The 18,618-nt window shown below is 42.3% G+C and overlaps 1 protein-coding gene across 2 annotated transcripts; it reads left to right on the forward strand.

Moving 5' to 3' along the window:
- The first annotated feature begins 7,983 nt into the window (after positions 1–7,983).
- LOC105016726 (CCN family member 5) lies at positions 7,984–18,618 on the forward strand. Of its 2 annotated transcripts, XM_020055280.2 has the most exons (7): positions 7,984–10,515; positions 10,637–10,702; positions 10,852–11,303; positions 13,654–13,873; positions 14,736–14,990; positions 16,390–16,655; positions 17,371–18,618. In XM_020055280.2, the coding sequence occupies exons 3-7, from the start codon at positions 11,139–11,141 to the stop codon at positions 17,656–17,658; spliced, it is 1,194 nt and encodes a 397-aa protein (XP_019910839.2). In that variant the 5' UTR covers positions 7,984–10,515; positions 10,637–10,702; positions 10,852–11,138; the 3' UTR covers positions 17,659–18,618. The 2 variants fall into 2 exon arrangements, with proteins under 2 accessions (XP_019910839.2, XP_010879049.3); XM_010880747.3 differs by having other exon boundaries at positions 10,637–11,303.

An 18,618-nucleotide genomic window follows, 5' to 3' on the forward strand; every position in this document is an offset into this window, starting at 1 on the left:
AGATATATATGTATAAGCGTTTTTATTATCATTTAACATTCGCCTTTTCCTGTATGAAAAACATACCAGTCCTTCCAGTAGACTTACAGTGTTACCTAATTCTGTTGGGATGCCATGAAAACTGTTGAGCTGAAAATGAATGAGTCACGAATAAGACTCCCTGCCTAGACAATTATTTACTCAGTTAACAGAACCGTGACTTGAGTAGTTGAAAGTCACGTGACGCTCCCAACTTTCAGTGAAAAGTGAAAATAACCATGTATCATAAACAAAGGCTATTCATTTAATTGGTTTTAAACATTTGGATCAGATGACCAAGATAAACAATTTCCCATATATTTATTTAAATATAGCTGCCATAGCCTTATGCCGTACGTTTATAACGTAGCCTATATATTTACACAAATAAGCAAGAGGTCGGCCTTAAAAAACTCATACAGAATAATACAAGAAAAACAAATCGTTACCTTCATAAGCTCCTTCTGTTCCTTTATGAAATTATTGTTCACTGTTTGAGAAGCAGTCATTAAATCCGAGGCACAGAGTGAATAAATTGGATCACTTCGGTAGAGACATGACAGCGAAAAGGATGGATTGGCATCCATTTCCTATCCAGGAACTATCACACACTAAAATAAATTACATTAATTTCTCAAGTAAACATTGTCTATTTCCAAAAAGCCATAAGACTATTGAGCGCGACAATAAGAAGCGTGCATTCTCAGCGTTTCTCAGTCTGGTGCCCGCATCAGATAGTAGGATATATTATAGCTCCTCACACACCCCTTTTACCCAATAACCTGCGCTCCTAAACTAGGTTTCGCTACCGCACCGATTTGAAAAAGGGTTCACGAGAAAAAAAACGAAAATGAATTGATGTTGGTACACCAAAAGGGGTAATGCAAATAACTTTCAGTCGCAGCGAAATTTGATTAAACAGTGGAGCTTTATGTTTCCCTCCTGCATATGAATCTAACTTTTTAATGTTGAATATTAAAAAAAAACATGTATAGCCTCATCCAGGTTAAGATACTCAGAAACGTTTCCCACTATGCTTGGCAAACACGAAAGAAAACATATATTGAACATGGCATACGTTTCGATTGCATATGTTTTTGAAGTATGGCAGCAGGAATATTAAAAGGCACAGAAAACAATAAAATATTTCCCCAGGGAAACTAAAGGAAGCCTAGTTTTAAAGTGTTAAAAATGCGCCATCTTGAGGGGAAAATACAAAATACAATAGGAAAACTGGCAAAGGAGAGGTCTTGGCTGATGATTGTTTTTATTTGATCATTCAGGATTGTTTACTAACAACCACTGGAGTTATACCTTTTGAACAAATACCACATCCATCACTGTGGGAAACATCCACCACACTTTGACTCCCTGAGGGCCATGAAATCAGTGGATGTGCACACATTGTGAAACGTGACAACTGTAACCTCTTGTACATTAGGAGGGTAGATCTCTCTGGATAAGAATGTCTGCTAATAACTAAAAGTTCAATTTGAGACCGACCCTCCTTATAATTAAGAGACACACCCACCTTCTGAGGCTTCTAACCCAAAACGAGGCAGATGGAGGGGCAGATGAAAACAAGGCCTTTTGTCATTAGCATCACAGCCCAGTATCCACTGTCAGGGGTTGTTCCTACGTGCCGTAAATCATGTTTAGGACACAGGCAGTGCACTAGCGCTACAAACGTTTAGGAGTAGGTCTGCATTACAATATCAAAGCAGAGAGTTTTTGTTTTACCATCGATTTACCAGTAAGTATGACTGAGAACACATTCGTACTTTCATCAACGACCTGGGATCAATTGGGGTTAACTGTCCTGCTCTGAGAGGGAATGATTGTGAACATTGTTTTTCAGAGATGGGTGTGCTGCTGGGACCCTATAGACAGAGATGGGTGTGCTGCTGGGATCCCCAAAGTCAGAGATGGGTGTGCTGCTGGGACCCCATAGACAGAGATGGGTGAGCTGCTGGGACCCCCAATGTCAGAGATGGGTGAGCTGCTGGGACGCAATAGACTGATAGTCGCTGCTGCGACCACTTCCACTTGCACTTGGGTCTGTGGGGAGGACCTCTGTGGCAAATCATGTTCCAAAATCTGTTTGTTCCACATCTACCCTATAATGAGCACCCCAAAGATGAAATTGGAATGTATTTTATAGTGGATGACAAAGCAACAAGTCTTTAGACAGACCGGCTGTATTAGATTGGTATTAATATTCTTCACGCGCTTGGCTGTGCTGTGGTATCGAGGACTACAGAAAGAAGAGCAAGCCGCTTCGTTGAGCAATCAACAAAACCACAAGCCTAACATATTAAGTTGTGTAAGCACAGGGGATGAAGTGGCCTTAGGCTTGTGCAACGTTAGAAAGTGACACAAAAAGTAAACTGTGGATGCATAAACAAAAGGAGAGGGAAGTAGGAGATAAGAGTCCTATTTGTTTTTTGTTCATTTGGAGAAGCTGCGATAGATCTTCATTCACTACACACTGTAATTTATTTATTTTTTTACATTAGAAGTATGATTCACATTTTTGTTTCAAAAAGTTTCAGAAGATATGACATTTGAGAGAGCCTGTTCTTTCTTGGATTTCCTGGATTTATTGAGGTAAATGAAGCTACACAGCAATTAAACCTGGATAAAAATGCAGCTATAATCCATCCGGTCTTACATATCTGAAACAATTAAATTAACTGATGTTGTAAATTAAGCATTGAATGCTTCATGATTCATTCTACTGTTGTGTCTAGTCTGTTTTTTATTTTTTTTAAATTATGAATAATTGGATATTATGTTCAATGTACATAATAAAGTACTGGCAAATACTATAATGATGGGATTTGATGTTGTTTTGGAAGTATTAACAGAAAGATGAATGAATTGTCTTTCCAGTTCCAGCTGTGCCCACTCCTTCACTTCAGGTAAGTCATATATAATGGGTGGTGTTTCCCACCAACACCCTCAAGCAGGTGAGATCCTGTTAACGTTCAGAAAACGTATAACACATTTTATTTAACACCACCCATTAAATTCATTTTTCTCTACCACTTATCAATTCACAGTGGTGGCACGGTTTTCAAAGTTTTTTTTTTTGACATGGACGTAGAGTGATTTAAGACGCGAACCTTTGGATTCTCACAGAACTCATACTGCCATTGCTTCACCAAGCCTTTATTGACTTAACGTAGTATATACTGAATGTAATTGATGTATGTCCACAGTATATCAAGATCTCACATGTTCATACATGTTTCTGACCAGCAGATGTCCCTACTGTGTTAAAGCTTTAAGTAACGAGACGTTTCTTTTGACACAGATTTATTGAAAGCCACGAATGTGTTCTAAAACCCTTGTTGCTCAACACGACTTAAAAAGAAAATCTGAGTAGTGAAATTGTCCTCTAAATGAATCAGGTTTGAGTGCTCCAGTACCGTAGTTTTGGTGCTGGACCTGTAGACAGCAGCTCTGTTCATACTGTTTCCCTTGTATGACTTGTGTCTCGAGCTCCCCATGTGCTCCTCTTATACAAGGGAACAGATGTGCTCATTCACCTCATGAAGCCTGCCAGCAGGAAGTCAACATCAAACACAGTGCTATTCAACGCCATTGCAACACACAATTACTTCCAAGTAACTTGGCAACCTGTGCTTGTGTAACAGATATCTTCTGTTTACTTATAATTCACCCGTACTGAATAACCAAATTACTTTTTCACATTTTGTGTTAACAGGTTTTGATTGGGATTCTCCCCCTTTGAACAACCACAGCACTTTGACGGTGCAGTATATTGTTTTCATAAAGGCATTTACAAAAACTGAAACGTGATGGTTAGATAAATATTTACCCCAAATAGCCCTACTTGGTAGAACCAACTTTGGTTGCACTGAGAATTGTTGGTATTTTTTTTAGCCAAGTCCCTACCAGCTTTGCACAAGTAAAATCAATCAGCAATTCCACAGAACTTCCCTCCATCAACCGGACTATAGAGCCTAATGTTGAAAGTGTCTCACTGCGGCGCAATAGAAGGTGATTTACACTAATACGAAAAAGGCTATCTACCTTCCTGAAAGTCTCATTAGAGTGGCACTCAGCGTAGCTCTCTGCCAAACCTGGTTTCCATTAAACAGCAGCTTGAATGGAGATTCTTCGGACATTGCGCCATCCCACTCATCACAAGAGGACATACGTCGATGATGGTGAATAGGCGGTCGTATATAATTCTGTTGGTATTGTGTATTACGAGTGTATTTTACTTGAGTGGCGATACAGCACTGATGGAACTGTTCGTTGGTCATGAAGAGGCTTATACATTGCCTTAGTGTGTAGGCTACAGCTGCACATTAATATTGAGCCCTAATACTATGCCAGTTAGACTTATCACCGTCTGGCGCCAGTGTGATCAGATAAGATTTCCACAAGGACAAACAGAGAGGGACATACATCTTACCTGTCCGGGTCAATTCAATTAGATCCCCATTTAAGTGTAAAGTATTCTGGATTGATAAGTGATAGGAAAAAAAAAGAAATTTAAATGCATGGAACTCTGAAGCACAGACACAACAAAATGTTAACGTCTTCAAGGGGTAGTATATAGATATAGACTATCTATAGGCACTGTATATGTTCCTGTGAGTAAGTTTTGTGAAGGAGATGATGACACAAACATTCTGTTATGCAGGACATTCACACATGTTGAAAAAGCAAGGAACGCCCTGAGAAGTAACCGGCCCGCAATTAAAAGTGATGTATATTACTGCTTTCACTGCATTTGAACCCAGGTCTCCCACGTGAGTGGCTGTGTCGCAACCTTTCATCCACTACACCCAGTGACGTTGGGGGGGGTGGGCATTTGGTTGGCTTAAATTAAATAATTAATTTGTCAGTCATGGTTAGTATACAGTACTATCGTACAATTTTTTACTCGTTGCTGTTTTTTTATACAGCATTATGATTTTAAAAAATCTGTAAAAATGGTTTGTTCTACTACCAGCAAATGATACCCTAACACCTACAGCCAATCAGAGTGATACCCTAACACCAACAGTCAATCAGGGTAATACCATAAACACCAGCGCCAACATAACTTTGTTAAAGCTGCACTAGAGAGAGTTTATTCTGTTTAAAAAAAAACACAAGTTAAGTGCTAGTGGATTTGTAATTTTATCATTTTTGGAGCACGCCGCTACTTCCCTGCCAATCGCGAGGCAGGCTTTCCTCCCTGGCTTATTTTGTGAACGTGCATTTTACCTTGATGATATTATATCTAGCATAAGTATGCCATAAGGAGCGAAGTTCGCTTACTGTAAAGCAGCTTGCGACCAGGACGACAAAAATATTTAATTCCTCCCTTGTCTACTACTGCATACACTACGAAAATGACAAAGTGAAAGGAACAGTTAATTCCATTTTTCATGTTTTTATTCAGAACGTGATTCTCTATTGGCCATTGGTGCGGAACCACTTTCTGAAGGGTGAGTATTTGTAGGGTGGATAGATAATTTTAGCATCAGTTTTTCTGGCAGAAATTGAGTTCATTGCATTTGTCATGGAGGCCAGTGTATTAATATGACATCATATTCGAGCTACTTGTTGTAGTTTTAGAGAAATCGAACTAGTCTTTAGAACTTGTTCTAAATAAAAACATAAAACAAAAAGCCTACTACTGTACTGCTATGAATAGAGGCCCACTAGTATAAGCAGGACAAACAAGTCATACAATAAGTCATACATATGACATGTATATATATATCTTTACTGAACTTCTATTTACTATTTATTAACTTTTCATTTCAATTAATTGTCATCTACAGTCAGCCTTTGACATTTCAGGAATGCCAATACATTTTTCTAAACTTGCTGCCCCATTGATAGCCAATGGAAAAGGCTTGATGTGCCGACCTACTTGTGTAATTCAGACCATATCTAAAAATTTATTATTTATTTTTTTCAAGTCGGATACTATTTTAATCAAGACAATCTCAGCTTCATAACTAAATATCTTTGGCCTTCACCATTCATTGTTATCGAATGCTACTGCCTAAAAATCTTTTTCCCTTGGAACTCTGAGCTTCGCAGATTGATTTCCAATGGAGAGACATGCTGGACTATTTAGATGCACATTTCATTGGGGCAACATCGGGTCAATATCTAAGTGGGGCATCATTTTAATCAAGACAATGTCCTCTTTTTAATAAAATATTACTTGGCAGCGCCATTCCTCAAACGCTAGACTAGAAATTTTCAGGAGTTGCTATTTTTTAAATACCCAGATGTAATCCCAATTGATAAAATAGAGGGTGGAATGTTTACTTTCTACATCAGAAGTTTTTTTTCAGTTTCATCTTAAAAAGCGATGGTTGGAGTAAAATAAAAATGGACACATTTGTTGGTGCCATTTTGAGGGAATGGAATTATTAGCACTAATCATGCCACGAGAGATTCAGCAAAGGTTCTATTTTAATTAGTTTGCTATGGCCTCGCACTAGTGTTCCAGCTTAGCCAGCGTTCTTTATTACAGGTGTGGGTGAATTCTAGCATTCTATTGTCCAGCCCAGTAATTGCAAAATGCTGTAATTGTAATTTTTACTGAAAAAAATCCTACATAGTGCAGCTTAAAGAATTTTCTAATTTAACCAATAAATGTGTCTAACTACAGTACTGTACCTATCTGGCTAAAACATTGCCACCATGCAACCAAAACTAGGAGCACAGAAATGGAAGGACAAATCTAAAAGAGAACATCTAAATATGTGTACCAGTTAATGAGTGATTGGTACCAAGTAGGTTATGAATTGAAAATATGTGACATAATTAATTACCTGTGTTGAAAACAAAGCGTTTGAATGTGGACTAGTTATGAATTCAAACATGAAACAATGAAAACATTTATGACCTGTTTTTTGGACAGTAATATAATTACTATTAATTTATTTTTTGGCCCGTGGTTTGGCCCTGTCATTCCTGTCGGCGTCCCTGACTTCACCACATCTCTATACACTTACCCAGTGTGTCGGTATAGAGTCTTGACATTACATCATTTTGTCACACATTAACATCACGCCAAGTTTGAATATTTCGCTAGACACCATTAAGCATTGTGTTAAACTGAACGTTTCTTATTACGTTTACCTCCACCACAAATTGAATTTATGACATGTATGGCTTTTGCCACAGGCCAAAGCTACTGTATTTCATGGTGCAAAAATGTTTGTGTTTCTTTCATTAATGAATGACATAGATACAATAACTATCCATATCCAAGTGAAAAGACGAGAGAATTGTGGAAACCCCTACTATTTTACTGCCCAGGTTTTTTTTATCTAGGCTATCAAAAAAAATCATGCACGGATGCATACTTCGAAAATCCACCAGAAATAGCTGCAATATAAACAGTTATTTCTTAGGCTTATTATAACGTACCTACTGAAGGTTGTAGCCAGGGAAATGTTTGTCTGTCCGGAACAAAGCCTAATACATACTTTGCTTTGATGAGATTTAAATGTGGGACCTATTGGTTGCAGTTCCGTGTCTCTAACCACTAAGTTGTTTAGGGTCGGGCAGGCAGGCAGGCAGTCACTCTTCTTGGCCGGCTCTGCTTACGTGGTCGGGCAAAAAGTCTTATTTTGCTGGTGTTGTTTGAAAACTTTGAGTGTTCAGCCAATTACTTCACATGGCAGCCAATGAACTTTAGCTAACATGTATTCTAACAATAAGGGGAGAGTAATTATACATGTACTGTGGAATTTTACTTCTTGATATTAATGAAAACATTAATGCAATGTAGTTCAGCCCAAAATTTTGCCTTTTTGGAAGAAAACTTTATTACTCTGGTTTGGTGACTAATAATAACGAGACCCACAATATGGAGGGCATTCCTTATACAAGGAGTGCTTGCAGGGCAAGGAAACGTACAGCATATCTACAGTAATTTGAGATTTATTCCCTTAACCATTAAATTAAAAATAACTGGGAGTTCCGAGAAATACAAAGCCATTAAGATTATAAATGCAATGACTTAAAGATTTAATTTGAAAATCCATAAAAGAGTGTTTGATGCAAAATCCATAAAACCCATGCGAAGCCCAACTAGGCCACTGCAAAACAGGAAAAAGACATGGTGGGATGTTTACACGCCTGCAGTTTCCAGACATTCGATGCCAGCAGTTGTTCTGGGCCTATTCTCTGCTGTGTAGCTTTTCGCTCCCTCTGGGAAAAGCAGACAGAGGGAGTGAAATGCATCATATGATCTCCTATGCCAGTGAAGGCATGGGGGAAGGTGCTACTTGGTGGGGTTATGTTTTCGTAACGGTAGATGCTTGGGTGTGCTTCAGCAGATGGTGTTATTTACATTTTCTTCACACTGTATCGGTGGGCAAGAATACGTTAAACTTTGAGGGAATGGCATGTTTTTGAAAGTAGGGAAGCAAACAGTGGTCTGGTCTTTGGTTTGTCTTTGCTAAACAGATGTGGAAAGTGAAAGGCACTAGAAGGATGTCTTAACCACGACAGTTCAAATCACTTTCAAACCCCAGTGAAATAAATTATATGCCGTAAGTGTAATGCATTATCATTACCATTCAACACCTTAAGTTGCTGAAAACATCTAAAGAGAAACACTTAAACTGTACATGTACCAGCCATTCAATGATTGCAGACATCATATAGTACTGTCATATGCCAAGACACATTTCATTTAATGAACCTAATTGTCACTGCGGCTGTTGCCTTCCCAGTCTAACTCCCAAAGACTGGCAGCAGGTAGTCAAGTCGCTAGAGCATCCGACCAGTTAACAAGAGCTGACAACATGGAAAATGTTTTTTATTTTCTTCTGTTCTTGTGACAAGACAGTTAATCTAGTCTAATTGTTAGTTGTTAGGCTTATATGCTCCTGAAAGTGACTCCGGGAGATGGTGTCTGCTGAACTAGTAAAATGCGAAAACAATATCCCAAATATTTCACATGCAATACATGGATGCACAGCGATCATTTGCTTTGCCCTCAATGCAGTAATATAAAACATGTCAATTGGCTGATGTCATGATTATTTCTAGGGCCTTTCTCTGGCGTCTGGTGCCCCTTTGATGAACCTGTCATTCAGTCCACCCACTAAACGTCCTTGCTGTCGTTGGCAGGCCAGTTGTTGTTTCAAGCGACAACGCTCTAAATCATGCAACCTTAGAACCGGTTCAAGGACCCACAGCAAATTCTTTCATCCTTATATAGGAGAAGATGTGTTAATAAACGCCTGATTTCCCAGCGGCAATGTTGGCCCACAATGCTGTCCCCAAAATGCGCATGGCTTTATGGTTGAAGTGGCAGACATCCCCCAATAACAGTGGAGTCAATGTTATTACAGACAAATATGATTCATCCCGTAAACCTAGTTTAACCCGCACGCGCTCACATGTCCTTTTTCAACAAGACAACAAGCTTTCGTGCAAAAGCTGGTTGCTCTATGGAGAGCAACGGGCGTGGTTGAGCCCAGTCATTTTTGACAAATCTAAACGCAGCTGCAGGAATTGCAAACATTGCCTGGTGCACACTTGATGTCTGAGGGGGAAAAAACATATCAAACTTTCCCCAAACACCAAAAGTGGTCCCCAGATGGGGTTTATGCATTCTTGTGGACTTACAGCATCCAGTTTCAGACTTTTTTTAACAAGTGTGATTCTGTGAGACAAAATTAAAACCTGAAAAAACAGATTACTTGTCTGCTGCGAGTACATCACTCACCAGACACAGTCCTTAGGTGCATGGTCCTAGGTGCTCTTTAATTAAGGGGTAACTACTGTACCCAAATAACTTAAAATGGTACAAACAGTGCTAAACAAACAGCCTCTGGCTAGGGGCATACTGGACATGCTGAACTGTAACTGAACTGAAATCTGGGTAAAGAAATGCCAGACTGTTCCCAGGCCTAAAAAGTCTTATCTGGTTTTTGTACTTTAAAACATCAAATTATAATGCTACTTGATCAAATACATGTCACATTGTGAGCAATCAGATGAAAAATCCTGAACACTCTCATCTCTCTACTAAGCAAAGGAACAGCTTGTTCCTGTGCCCAAAGCAACTTCATTCGCTTCTTTCTGGTCAGCGTCCTTGGTTTCCGGGCAAATCGGGCCCCCTCTCAAGGCAAACGGTTCTTGTCCTTAAATCACAAAAACCCCAGGTCTGGTTTGGACCAGCTTTCCTGTTCAGCCCAGTCAATAGGGACGAGGGTGTTCCTCCTCATCCCTTAAATCCCTTCACTGACGTGCTGATGTTTAGGGGGAGTGTCTAGTGGCACCTCCCTGCGGGGTCACTGACCTCCTCCCTGTTGGCTATAGTGTCGTTTCCATAAGTGGTCAGACCTTTCGGAGTTGTGTCGTCAGCCTCTTGACGACGCTTCTGGAACCGAGTGCGTCCGCGGTGTGGTCACTCAAGCCAACGGCCGGCCAGTCAACATACCGCACGATGCCAACAAAACAGTGGGTCTGAGAAGGAAATACATCCTGGTAAGACATTACGGCCACCTTAACTAAAATGTCACTGTGGATTCATATGAATGAATGCATGTTTCGTTGAAAGTAAAAATGTGCCTAGATTATGAGAATGACAGATTCTCTCTCTCTGTAGGTCACAGTCTGCCAGGCTCAGGAACGTGGAATTGACCATTTGGCAGGGAGATGTGATCTGTTATAGGTAGACACACCCTTCAATATATATAACGGTTAGCAACAGTCTTTACAGTGAGATCGATTGAACGTGTAACAATACACAACTCTGCTGCGGTGCTTTTAATAAAGCTTCTCTTTCTCCCCTGACTTTCGACCGAATACGTTCTTACTAAGGTAACCACTATAGGAACAATATATATTCCAACACGACCCACTGCAGGCACAGTTCAACATGTCAAGTACACTGAATTTGGACTTCAGTCTGAACCACCCCCAAAAGCCATGAAAGTCTCTGGAAAATGTGACTGGCTTAAAAGAAAGAGTAAGAGAGAGAGGACGGCGAGAGGCTATCAAAATGAATAGCAGGAATGTGGAATTAGAACTATTTTTTATTCCTGTACAGTAACTATTTACACTGCAGTCCACTGTCCGTGACATCAGCGGGCAGACTTTATAAATGAATGGAGGGAGGCTGCATGGTTTCACACCACAGCCCTCAATGGCATCGCTGCTTTCCCGAGGAGATTGACAGGAAAGGAGAGACAGAAGAACCTGGCTTATCCCTGAAGATGGACCAAAGAGAAGCTATGCTTGCTGGTTCCTTGCTGTTGTCCTTTATCATTCAGGTGAGTACTGAGTAACTCCAGAGTTCCCTTAATAACACAAGGTATTAAGGTATTCGATATTTTTGGGAAGAAATGGAATTCGGTGTGCGATATCTAGTTTGCAACATTTGAACTGGTTTCAGTTAAGAGGATAGTCGAAACTGATACCAAAAGCATTGGAGCCTCGTGGTAGGGCACACAACTGGATGTTTGCTGCAGCAATTAAATGTTTACATGTCACAATGTTTCTTTGGATTGAGACGGCCTACGATCAGAGCCTGGGGAGTCCTGAGCACAACATGGAAAATATACTGAACCGATACCCAGTAAGATGTCTACTAAAGATGTCTTCAAGCTGCGTTCCATGGAAGAAGTATTTTACGTCATGGTTTTGTCTGCTCAAAGTATAGTAGAAAGTACCTGCATTAGGTCAGAGAAGTGAAACTAGAACTGATGGGTTTTTCACACGGGTGACACTTGGTGTGCAGTGCATCCTGTGTGACCGTAGGGGAGTCATTTAACGAGGCCACAGGGCGACTCTCCTCAACATGAAATCACCTGGTTGCCCAATAATAAATTGAACCACAGAAATCAGAACAGAATTGCATTAATTAGCATGTCTTATTCTGCCCTACATTTTTTTTGTTGGGGTGTGCCATTTTTATAGGGTTGTAAAATCCCCCAACCATGCCCTCACCCATTAAAATAATTATAGCTCCATTAAAAATGGATGGTGTAAACCTGCTGTCCTAGTTCGAAGGGGACACTGAAACCACCATCGGTTTGTCAGAACAGACGAGAGTTTTGAATGGGCTGAGTGCGGGTCACAGCACCGGATGGCTGAGGCACAAGAGCTGGCAGACTGAAGAACTCGGGTGACGTCTGATCGGAGTGTATTTATTGTCACATTTTTACTTATGAGCTGGGACTTTGAGGACACGGCAATACGATCCTCTGAGGACCCGACTGTGTTGACGGGCTTGTTGGTTTATGTGGCATCCAGACCAATGTTGCCAGATGGGACGCTTTCCTGACTAAATTAGGTGATGGTGTGCAGGCAAAAATGGGCTTGGGCGGGCCGATTTGCTGATGGAGTTCGCGGGTGATTTAGCGGAATACTGGCAACCCTGACCCAGACAGCGCAATCAATGAAAGACCACTTAGAAAGTCACCCGCATCTGTTGCACTGCAACCGTGATGCAAGAGCTGCTCCGATGTTTCTCCTCTGTGATTTTCATCCACGCTGACTTGTTGCTGTCACTTTTCATTGTCTCTGAGGATTTTTCAGCCAAATGCTGATTCCGTGACTCTTCCGTTCCGGCACAACCCAAACGGGTTACACTGTGACATTGAAATGACGCTCAACTGGTAAGACACTAACGTGTGCCAACAAAATGTTCCCCACTACACCAACTGTAACACTGACACAAGGCCGGATGCCAGGGGTTCATGCAGTTCACAACATGCTCTGAAACAACCATCTGTTAGCCGCAGCAGAAGTCCAGTTTGGTCAGACCAGGCAAAGTTTAACCATTCTTCAGTCGTCCAATTTCAGTGATCAAGTGGCCACTGTTGCCCTATCTTTCCGTGCATTGCTGACAGTATACGAACGCTGCTTGATTGGCCGCCAGTCCATTCTCCTCAGATCTCTCTCATTAACAAAGGTGTCTTCAGTCAGAGGTTCTTGCACTATTCTCTGTAAACTAGAGGCTGTGATTTGTGAAATCCAACAAGGTCAGCTGTTTCTGAAATGCTGGAACCAGCATGTGTTGAACCAAACCCAGTGGTGTTCGTCATTCTACTGTAAACTCACTGTTGTTCATTATCCTACTGTAAACACTGTTGTTCATTATCCTACTGTAAACCTGCTGCTGATCATCATCCCACTGTAACCCCACTGTTGTTCATTATCCTACTGTAAACTCACTGTTGTTCATCATTCCACTGTAAACCCACCTCTGTTCATTATCCTGCTGTAAACCTGCTGCTGATCATCATCCCGCTGTAAACTCACTGTTGTTCATCATTCCTCTGTAAACCCACCTCTGTTCATTATCCTGCTGTAAACCCGCTGCTGATCATCATCCCGCTGTAAACCCACTGTTGTTCATCATCCTACTGTAAACCCGCTGCTGATCATCATCCCGCTGTAAACCCACTGTTGTTCATCATCCCACTGTAAACCCACTGTTGTTCATCATCCTACTGTAAACCTGCTGCTGATCATCATCCCGCTGTAAACCCACTGTTGTTCATCATCCCACTGTAAACCCACTGTTGTTCATCATCCTACTGTAAACCCGCTGCTGATCATCATCCCACTGTAAACCCACTGTTGTTCATCATCCTACTGCAAACCTACGTGTGTTAGGTGTGGTGCCAGCTATGTGGGGGCCCGTGCCACAACTGCCCCTGGCCCGCGGCCCGCTGCCCCCCGGGCGTGCCGGTGGTGCTGGACGGGTGCCACTGCTGCCAGATGTGCGCCAGGCAAGAGGGCGAAAGCTGCTCGGAGAGGCTGGTGTGTGACAGCCGGCTGGGTCTACGGTGTGACTACAGCGCCAGCTACCCTGGAGGTCCAGGAGAGTGTGTTAGTGAGTACACCACTGCTCCGTCAACACCTGTCACAGGTCTGTACAGGTCCGTCGTTTGCTCAACTTCACAGTGCGTTTTCTAGTGAACTGTCAACGGCCTGTTAATACACGCCCTTGCATTTCTCCTGCATCCCAACGCAGAGGTAAGGCTGGTTTTGTCTGTTTAAAATGATTACTGCCAGTATGTGAGTCCTAATACTTCACCAGCGTTTGCTGTCTTGCCAGCATTTAGACAGTACTGTGAGACAGTCTTTCCTATCCGTCTAATGTTTCCTGGTAGTAGAAAGAGATAAGGAAGCAGGCTTCTACTTGTTCCCCAGAGACTCAAAGTATTTCAATTACGTGATTATGAGTAAGACCCCAACTAGAGTTGTACATTTTTATTGCATTGGTCTAGGTGACGTCTCCTCTATTAGCCCTCCCCCTCCTACTTCTTGTGGGAGGAATTCACGTTTACTGTAAATGACTCGCGCTTACGGTAAAGGACTCGCGCTTACGGTAAAAGACTTGCGCTTACTGTAAAGGACTTGCGCTTACTGTAAAGGTAAGAGGAAGGAGTGCGAAACCCCCTACGTAAAACGCCCTCCCCCCATGTTGAATTCCCGCCTGTGCCACAGCCCCGTCATACTCAACCTGTTAATTAATAGAGGTTCGTTCACAGTTCATTTTAGCACATACAATATCAGTCAAACGTTTGGACACGCTTACCCAGGTTCTGTAGGTTTGGAGTATGTGTGTCCAGACATTTGACTGGGACCATACATCTCCCTGCTCTGCCTTGTTCCCACATAAACTGTCCATCTGCTTCCCCCGGTCTGAACTGACCCCTGCCCGGCCCGTCTGCTCCTCTGTCTGTGGCCAGGCCAGAACTCGCTGGGCTGTGACCTGGACGGCGTGCGCTTCGAGGAGGGCCAGACATTCCAGCCGTCGTGCGCACAGCTGTGCCACTGCCTGGGCGGCGGGGTCACCTGCGTGCCCCTGTGTAGCGACGACCTCCGGGTGCCCGACGCGGCCACGTGCGCCAACGCCCAGCTGGTGCGCCCGCCCGGGAGGTGCTGCAGAGAGTGGGCCTGCGACGCTCAGGACAACAGCGTTTACCTCGACGCCGTGATGGCAGGTACACAGTCGACGGCGGATGGAAGGCCTGGGAAAAACAAATAAATGACTTCAGTATCTGCTTATTTGAATGGGAGACACTGGGTTCTTGAGGCCTTGGAGTCGGAGACAACTAATCCACTTTCCCACGCTTTGGCTATCCCAACCTCAAATTGACAAAGGCCCAGACTGGTGAAAGATTTGACCTTCCTTCTTTACATACAATATTACATTATGAGGGAAAACAAACCTCTGAAACTTTGAATAATATGATAATGATAATAATATGATGATGATAATAATATGATAATGCCCTGCAGCAGTGGGATAAAACATTACGTACTTTATGATGTCACAAAGTTGACCTGCCTAACAGACCCATAGCTGCTAATGCCAACCAGGATTGTGTGTGTAAATATCTACCAATTTATTTATTTACTTTCCAAGGCCCACATAATCAGACTGAGCATTTCAAGGGGCGAAGGAGACTCAAAAATATTATTACTACATTGGAATTTGTTCTTTACATAAGGACACAAAGAGAAATATGTTGGTGATTATTTAAAACTGTAATTAAAGGGCCTGCATGGTGCTTTCAAAACATTTATAAATTATAACTTCATACATTCGCATAGACACCAACAGAACCTCTCAAACCATTCCATTTAGAGAGAACTAACCAATGTTCACATGATCAGGCTGCATGTATGTGATAACAGCTAGTTGATGTGTCTCCCAAAGACAATCGGAGAAGTGTGTCTTGCTATGTGGGATTAGTCCCAGTATGCATATTTCTAAATAATTACAAATTCTTCACAGTATTTATTTGGAAATGTACCTGTGCTACAAGATCTGAAAATGTGGGTGTGTCCACAAAATGTATAGCTTTTGTGTTAGTATTTACATGGTACTATAGCATGCCAAAAGTAACAAGAATTTTTTTTTTTATAACACCGCTATCAAAGAAGTCTTAGGACCTTCGTGAAAGCAGTCATAACACCCCTCCAAACCTTTCTGTTTGCTGCAGCATAAGACTGGTTTCATGTAGGTGTTACAACATCTATAAGAAATGTGTTATGAATGCCTTGTGTATGAAAACCCCATTTAGGTAAAGAATAGGAAAACTTAAAGGAAAACAAACGTGTGTGTACATACGTGAACAAATACGTACACACTATTTTTTATACATTTTGGAAGGTGGCATAAGAGAAAAAGCAAACCCATGCCACAGTAGCACAGCTGCGGAACTCTGGACCACCCTAGGCCACAAACAAATGTTTTGAATTCAGTTATACAGAACATTTTCTTTGTGTGTATTAGCATAGCCAAAGCAAAACCACAAATTCACCAGGACCTCACACTGCCAAACCCCATGATTATACAAGCAGGCTTATCCTATCCAATTGCTCTCGTCTCTCTAGACAACCCTTTGGAGAGGCCGCCAGAAAGGGAGGCTGGGCGTCCAGACTTGAGTGGTGGTGATGTGGCCGTCTCTCCGGGCCAAGGTCCGGCCTCCCACTGCATCAAGCAGAGCACAGACTGGAGTCCGTGCTCCCGCAGCTGTGGACCAGGTGTCTCCACCCGCAGCTCGAACCAGAACTGGGCCTGCCGCCCACAGAGCCAGACCAGACTGTGTCAGGTCAGGTCATGCCGGGCCACCGCCGTGCCACAAAGCATGTCTCAGGTGGTGAGTGGACACTGGCCGTTCCTGTAACTAAACATGAGAATACCTGGGACACGGTTTGCACATTCACATCGGTCTGTTTTGCTTCTCGTGGCTGTTCACGTTGGCAACTGAAAAAACAAACTTTACTTTATTTAGAGTAAGCTGCACAACATTGACCGTAATCTGATTATAAATTGATGCATTCATAAGAATTGATTATAAGGAACCGCTGTTGCAATTGTCAAACTGCCTAAACCATTTTGATGAGTCTCTCCGCTTTTCTTAATGCATTTTGTTGTGATGGCAGGGATCTAGGGGAAAACTTTGATTAACTACACGTCAGTAGAACAGAGCAACCAGAAATCACGTCAGTAGAACAGAGCAACCAGAAATCACGTCAGTAGAACAGAGCAACCAGAAATCACGTCAGTAGAACAGAGAAACCAGAAATCACGTCAGTAGAACAGAGAAACCAGAAATCACGTCAGTAGAACAGAGCAACCAGAAATCACGTCAGTAGAACAGAGCAACCAGAAATCACGTCAGTAGAACAGAGCAACCAGAAATCACGTCAGTAGAACAGAGCAACCAGAAATCACGTCAGTAGAACAGAGCAACCAGAAATCACGTCAGTAGAACAGAGAAACCAGAAATCACGTCAGTAGAACAGAGCAACCAGAAATCACGTCAGTCGCCGACCGACTGAACCCAATGAGGCTGTGAATGTTTGTTGCAGGGAACGGGCGCCTGCGAGAGCAGCTACGAGTCTTCTGTCCCGATTCGTCTGCAGCACCGAGGCTGTCTGAGCCTGCGGGCCTACCGACCCCGGTTCTGTGGGCCGCGGTGTCCGGACGGTCGTTGCTGCCGCCCCCATCGTACCAGGACCATCCGTCTGGTCTTCAGCTGCCCCCCGGGCCGGACGCTCCACCTGCAGGTCATGGTGATCGAGTCCTGCTCCTGCCACCGTCACTTCTGTCCACACGCCCAGCTCTCAGCGTACGGAAGAGCCACGCCCTGGCTTTAGATGATTCAGACCAGGGAGTGAAATAGGCCCCTTAAGCCTGAGACGGGGAGGCCATGTCACTGACGACAAGACGTCCGAGGGAAATCCAAGGGTCCCGGCACCGTTGGGGAATGACGTTGTTTTTTTTGGCTGTGGCAACATGGTATTAGTTTATACACGCCTGGATTTTCCACAGAGCATGATTGATTTAATTGCAGTGACTGGATCCCTTTAATTTAAACTGTTTGTGAGTGTGTGTGTGCGTGTTCCAGTGAGAGAGATGAAGGGCCTGTTGGAGGCTAATTAAGGCTGTGTTGGTTAACCAAAGTAAATGAAACTGAAAGTACAATTGATAGTTACTGTAAGAATAGTTCACTGTAAACTTAAATGTACTGAGCTTAACTATAAATTGTAATCCCTTTAAACTATCAGTATTGTATCTGTATTGTAAGCTGTATATAGCTAAAACTTTATTAAACCAAAATCAGGAGCAAAGTAAATTTAAAAGATCTAAAAAAAAAACATCAAAATGTGTAGCAGTAAAACAATTCAGATCTTTAAAAAAAATGCGGGTAGAAATTAAGCCCGCAGAGGAAAAGAGAACGTTTTTCCGATGAAAGGAGTGGACGATGAGCAGCAGAGAGTATACAGTTTTGTAATATATTTTGTGTAGCCATCGACAGCATCATTTACCAGTTGAAAAAGCACTTCCAGTGAATAAAGGAAATATGAGGTGTTTTTTCCTTTTTTGAATATGACGGGCATGCAACGCAGTGACATCAGACGACAAGAGCAATTTGTGGCAGTAGCATACAAATATCAATAAGGATAAAGAGTACTTTGCGCAGAGGACTTAGCTTGTGAGTCTATACATGCAGGAAGATGGAAACTATTTACACGCTATTTAGACATAGCTTGTTTTATCTTTGCTGATTGTGACAGCGTAGGTTATGAATTGAAAAGATGTGACATGTTAAATTA

Source organism: Esox lucius, chromosome 17 (assembly GCF_011004845.1).
Source record: "Esox lucius isolate fEsoLuc1 chromosome 17, fEsoLuc1.pri, whole genome shotgun sequence".
NCBI lineage: Eukaryota > Metazoa > Chordata > Actinopteri > Esociformes > Esocidae > Esox > Esox lucius.

Bases quoted from the DNA above. Each gene is read 5' to 3' on its own strand.
- LOC105016726 (XM_010880747.3), top strand. From the start codon at position 11,139: ATGGAGGGAGGCTGCATGGTTTCACACCACAGCCCTCAATGGCATCGC. The intron at 11,304-13,653 runs GTGAGTACTGAG...TACGTGTGTTAG, and splicing joins TGTTGTCCTTTATCATTCAG to GTGTGGTGCCAGCTATGTGG. The intron at 14,991-16,389 runs GTACACAGTCGA...TCGTCTCTCTAG, and splicing joins CCTCGACGCCGTGATGGCAG to ACAACCCTTTGGAGAGGCCG.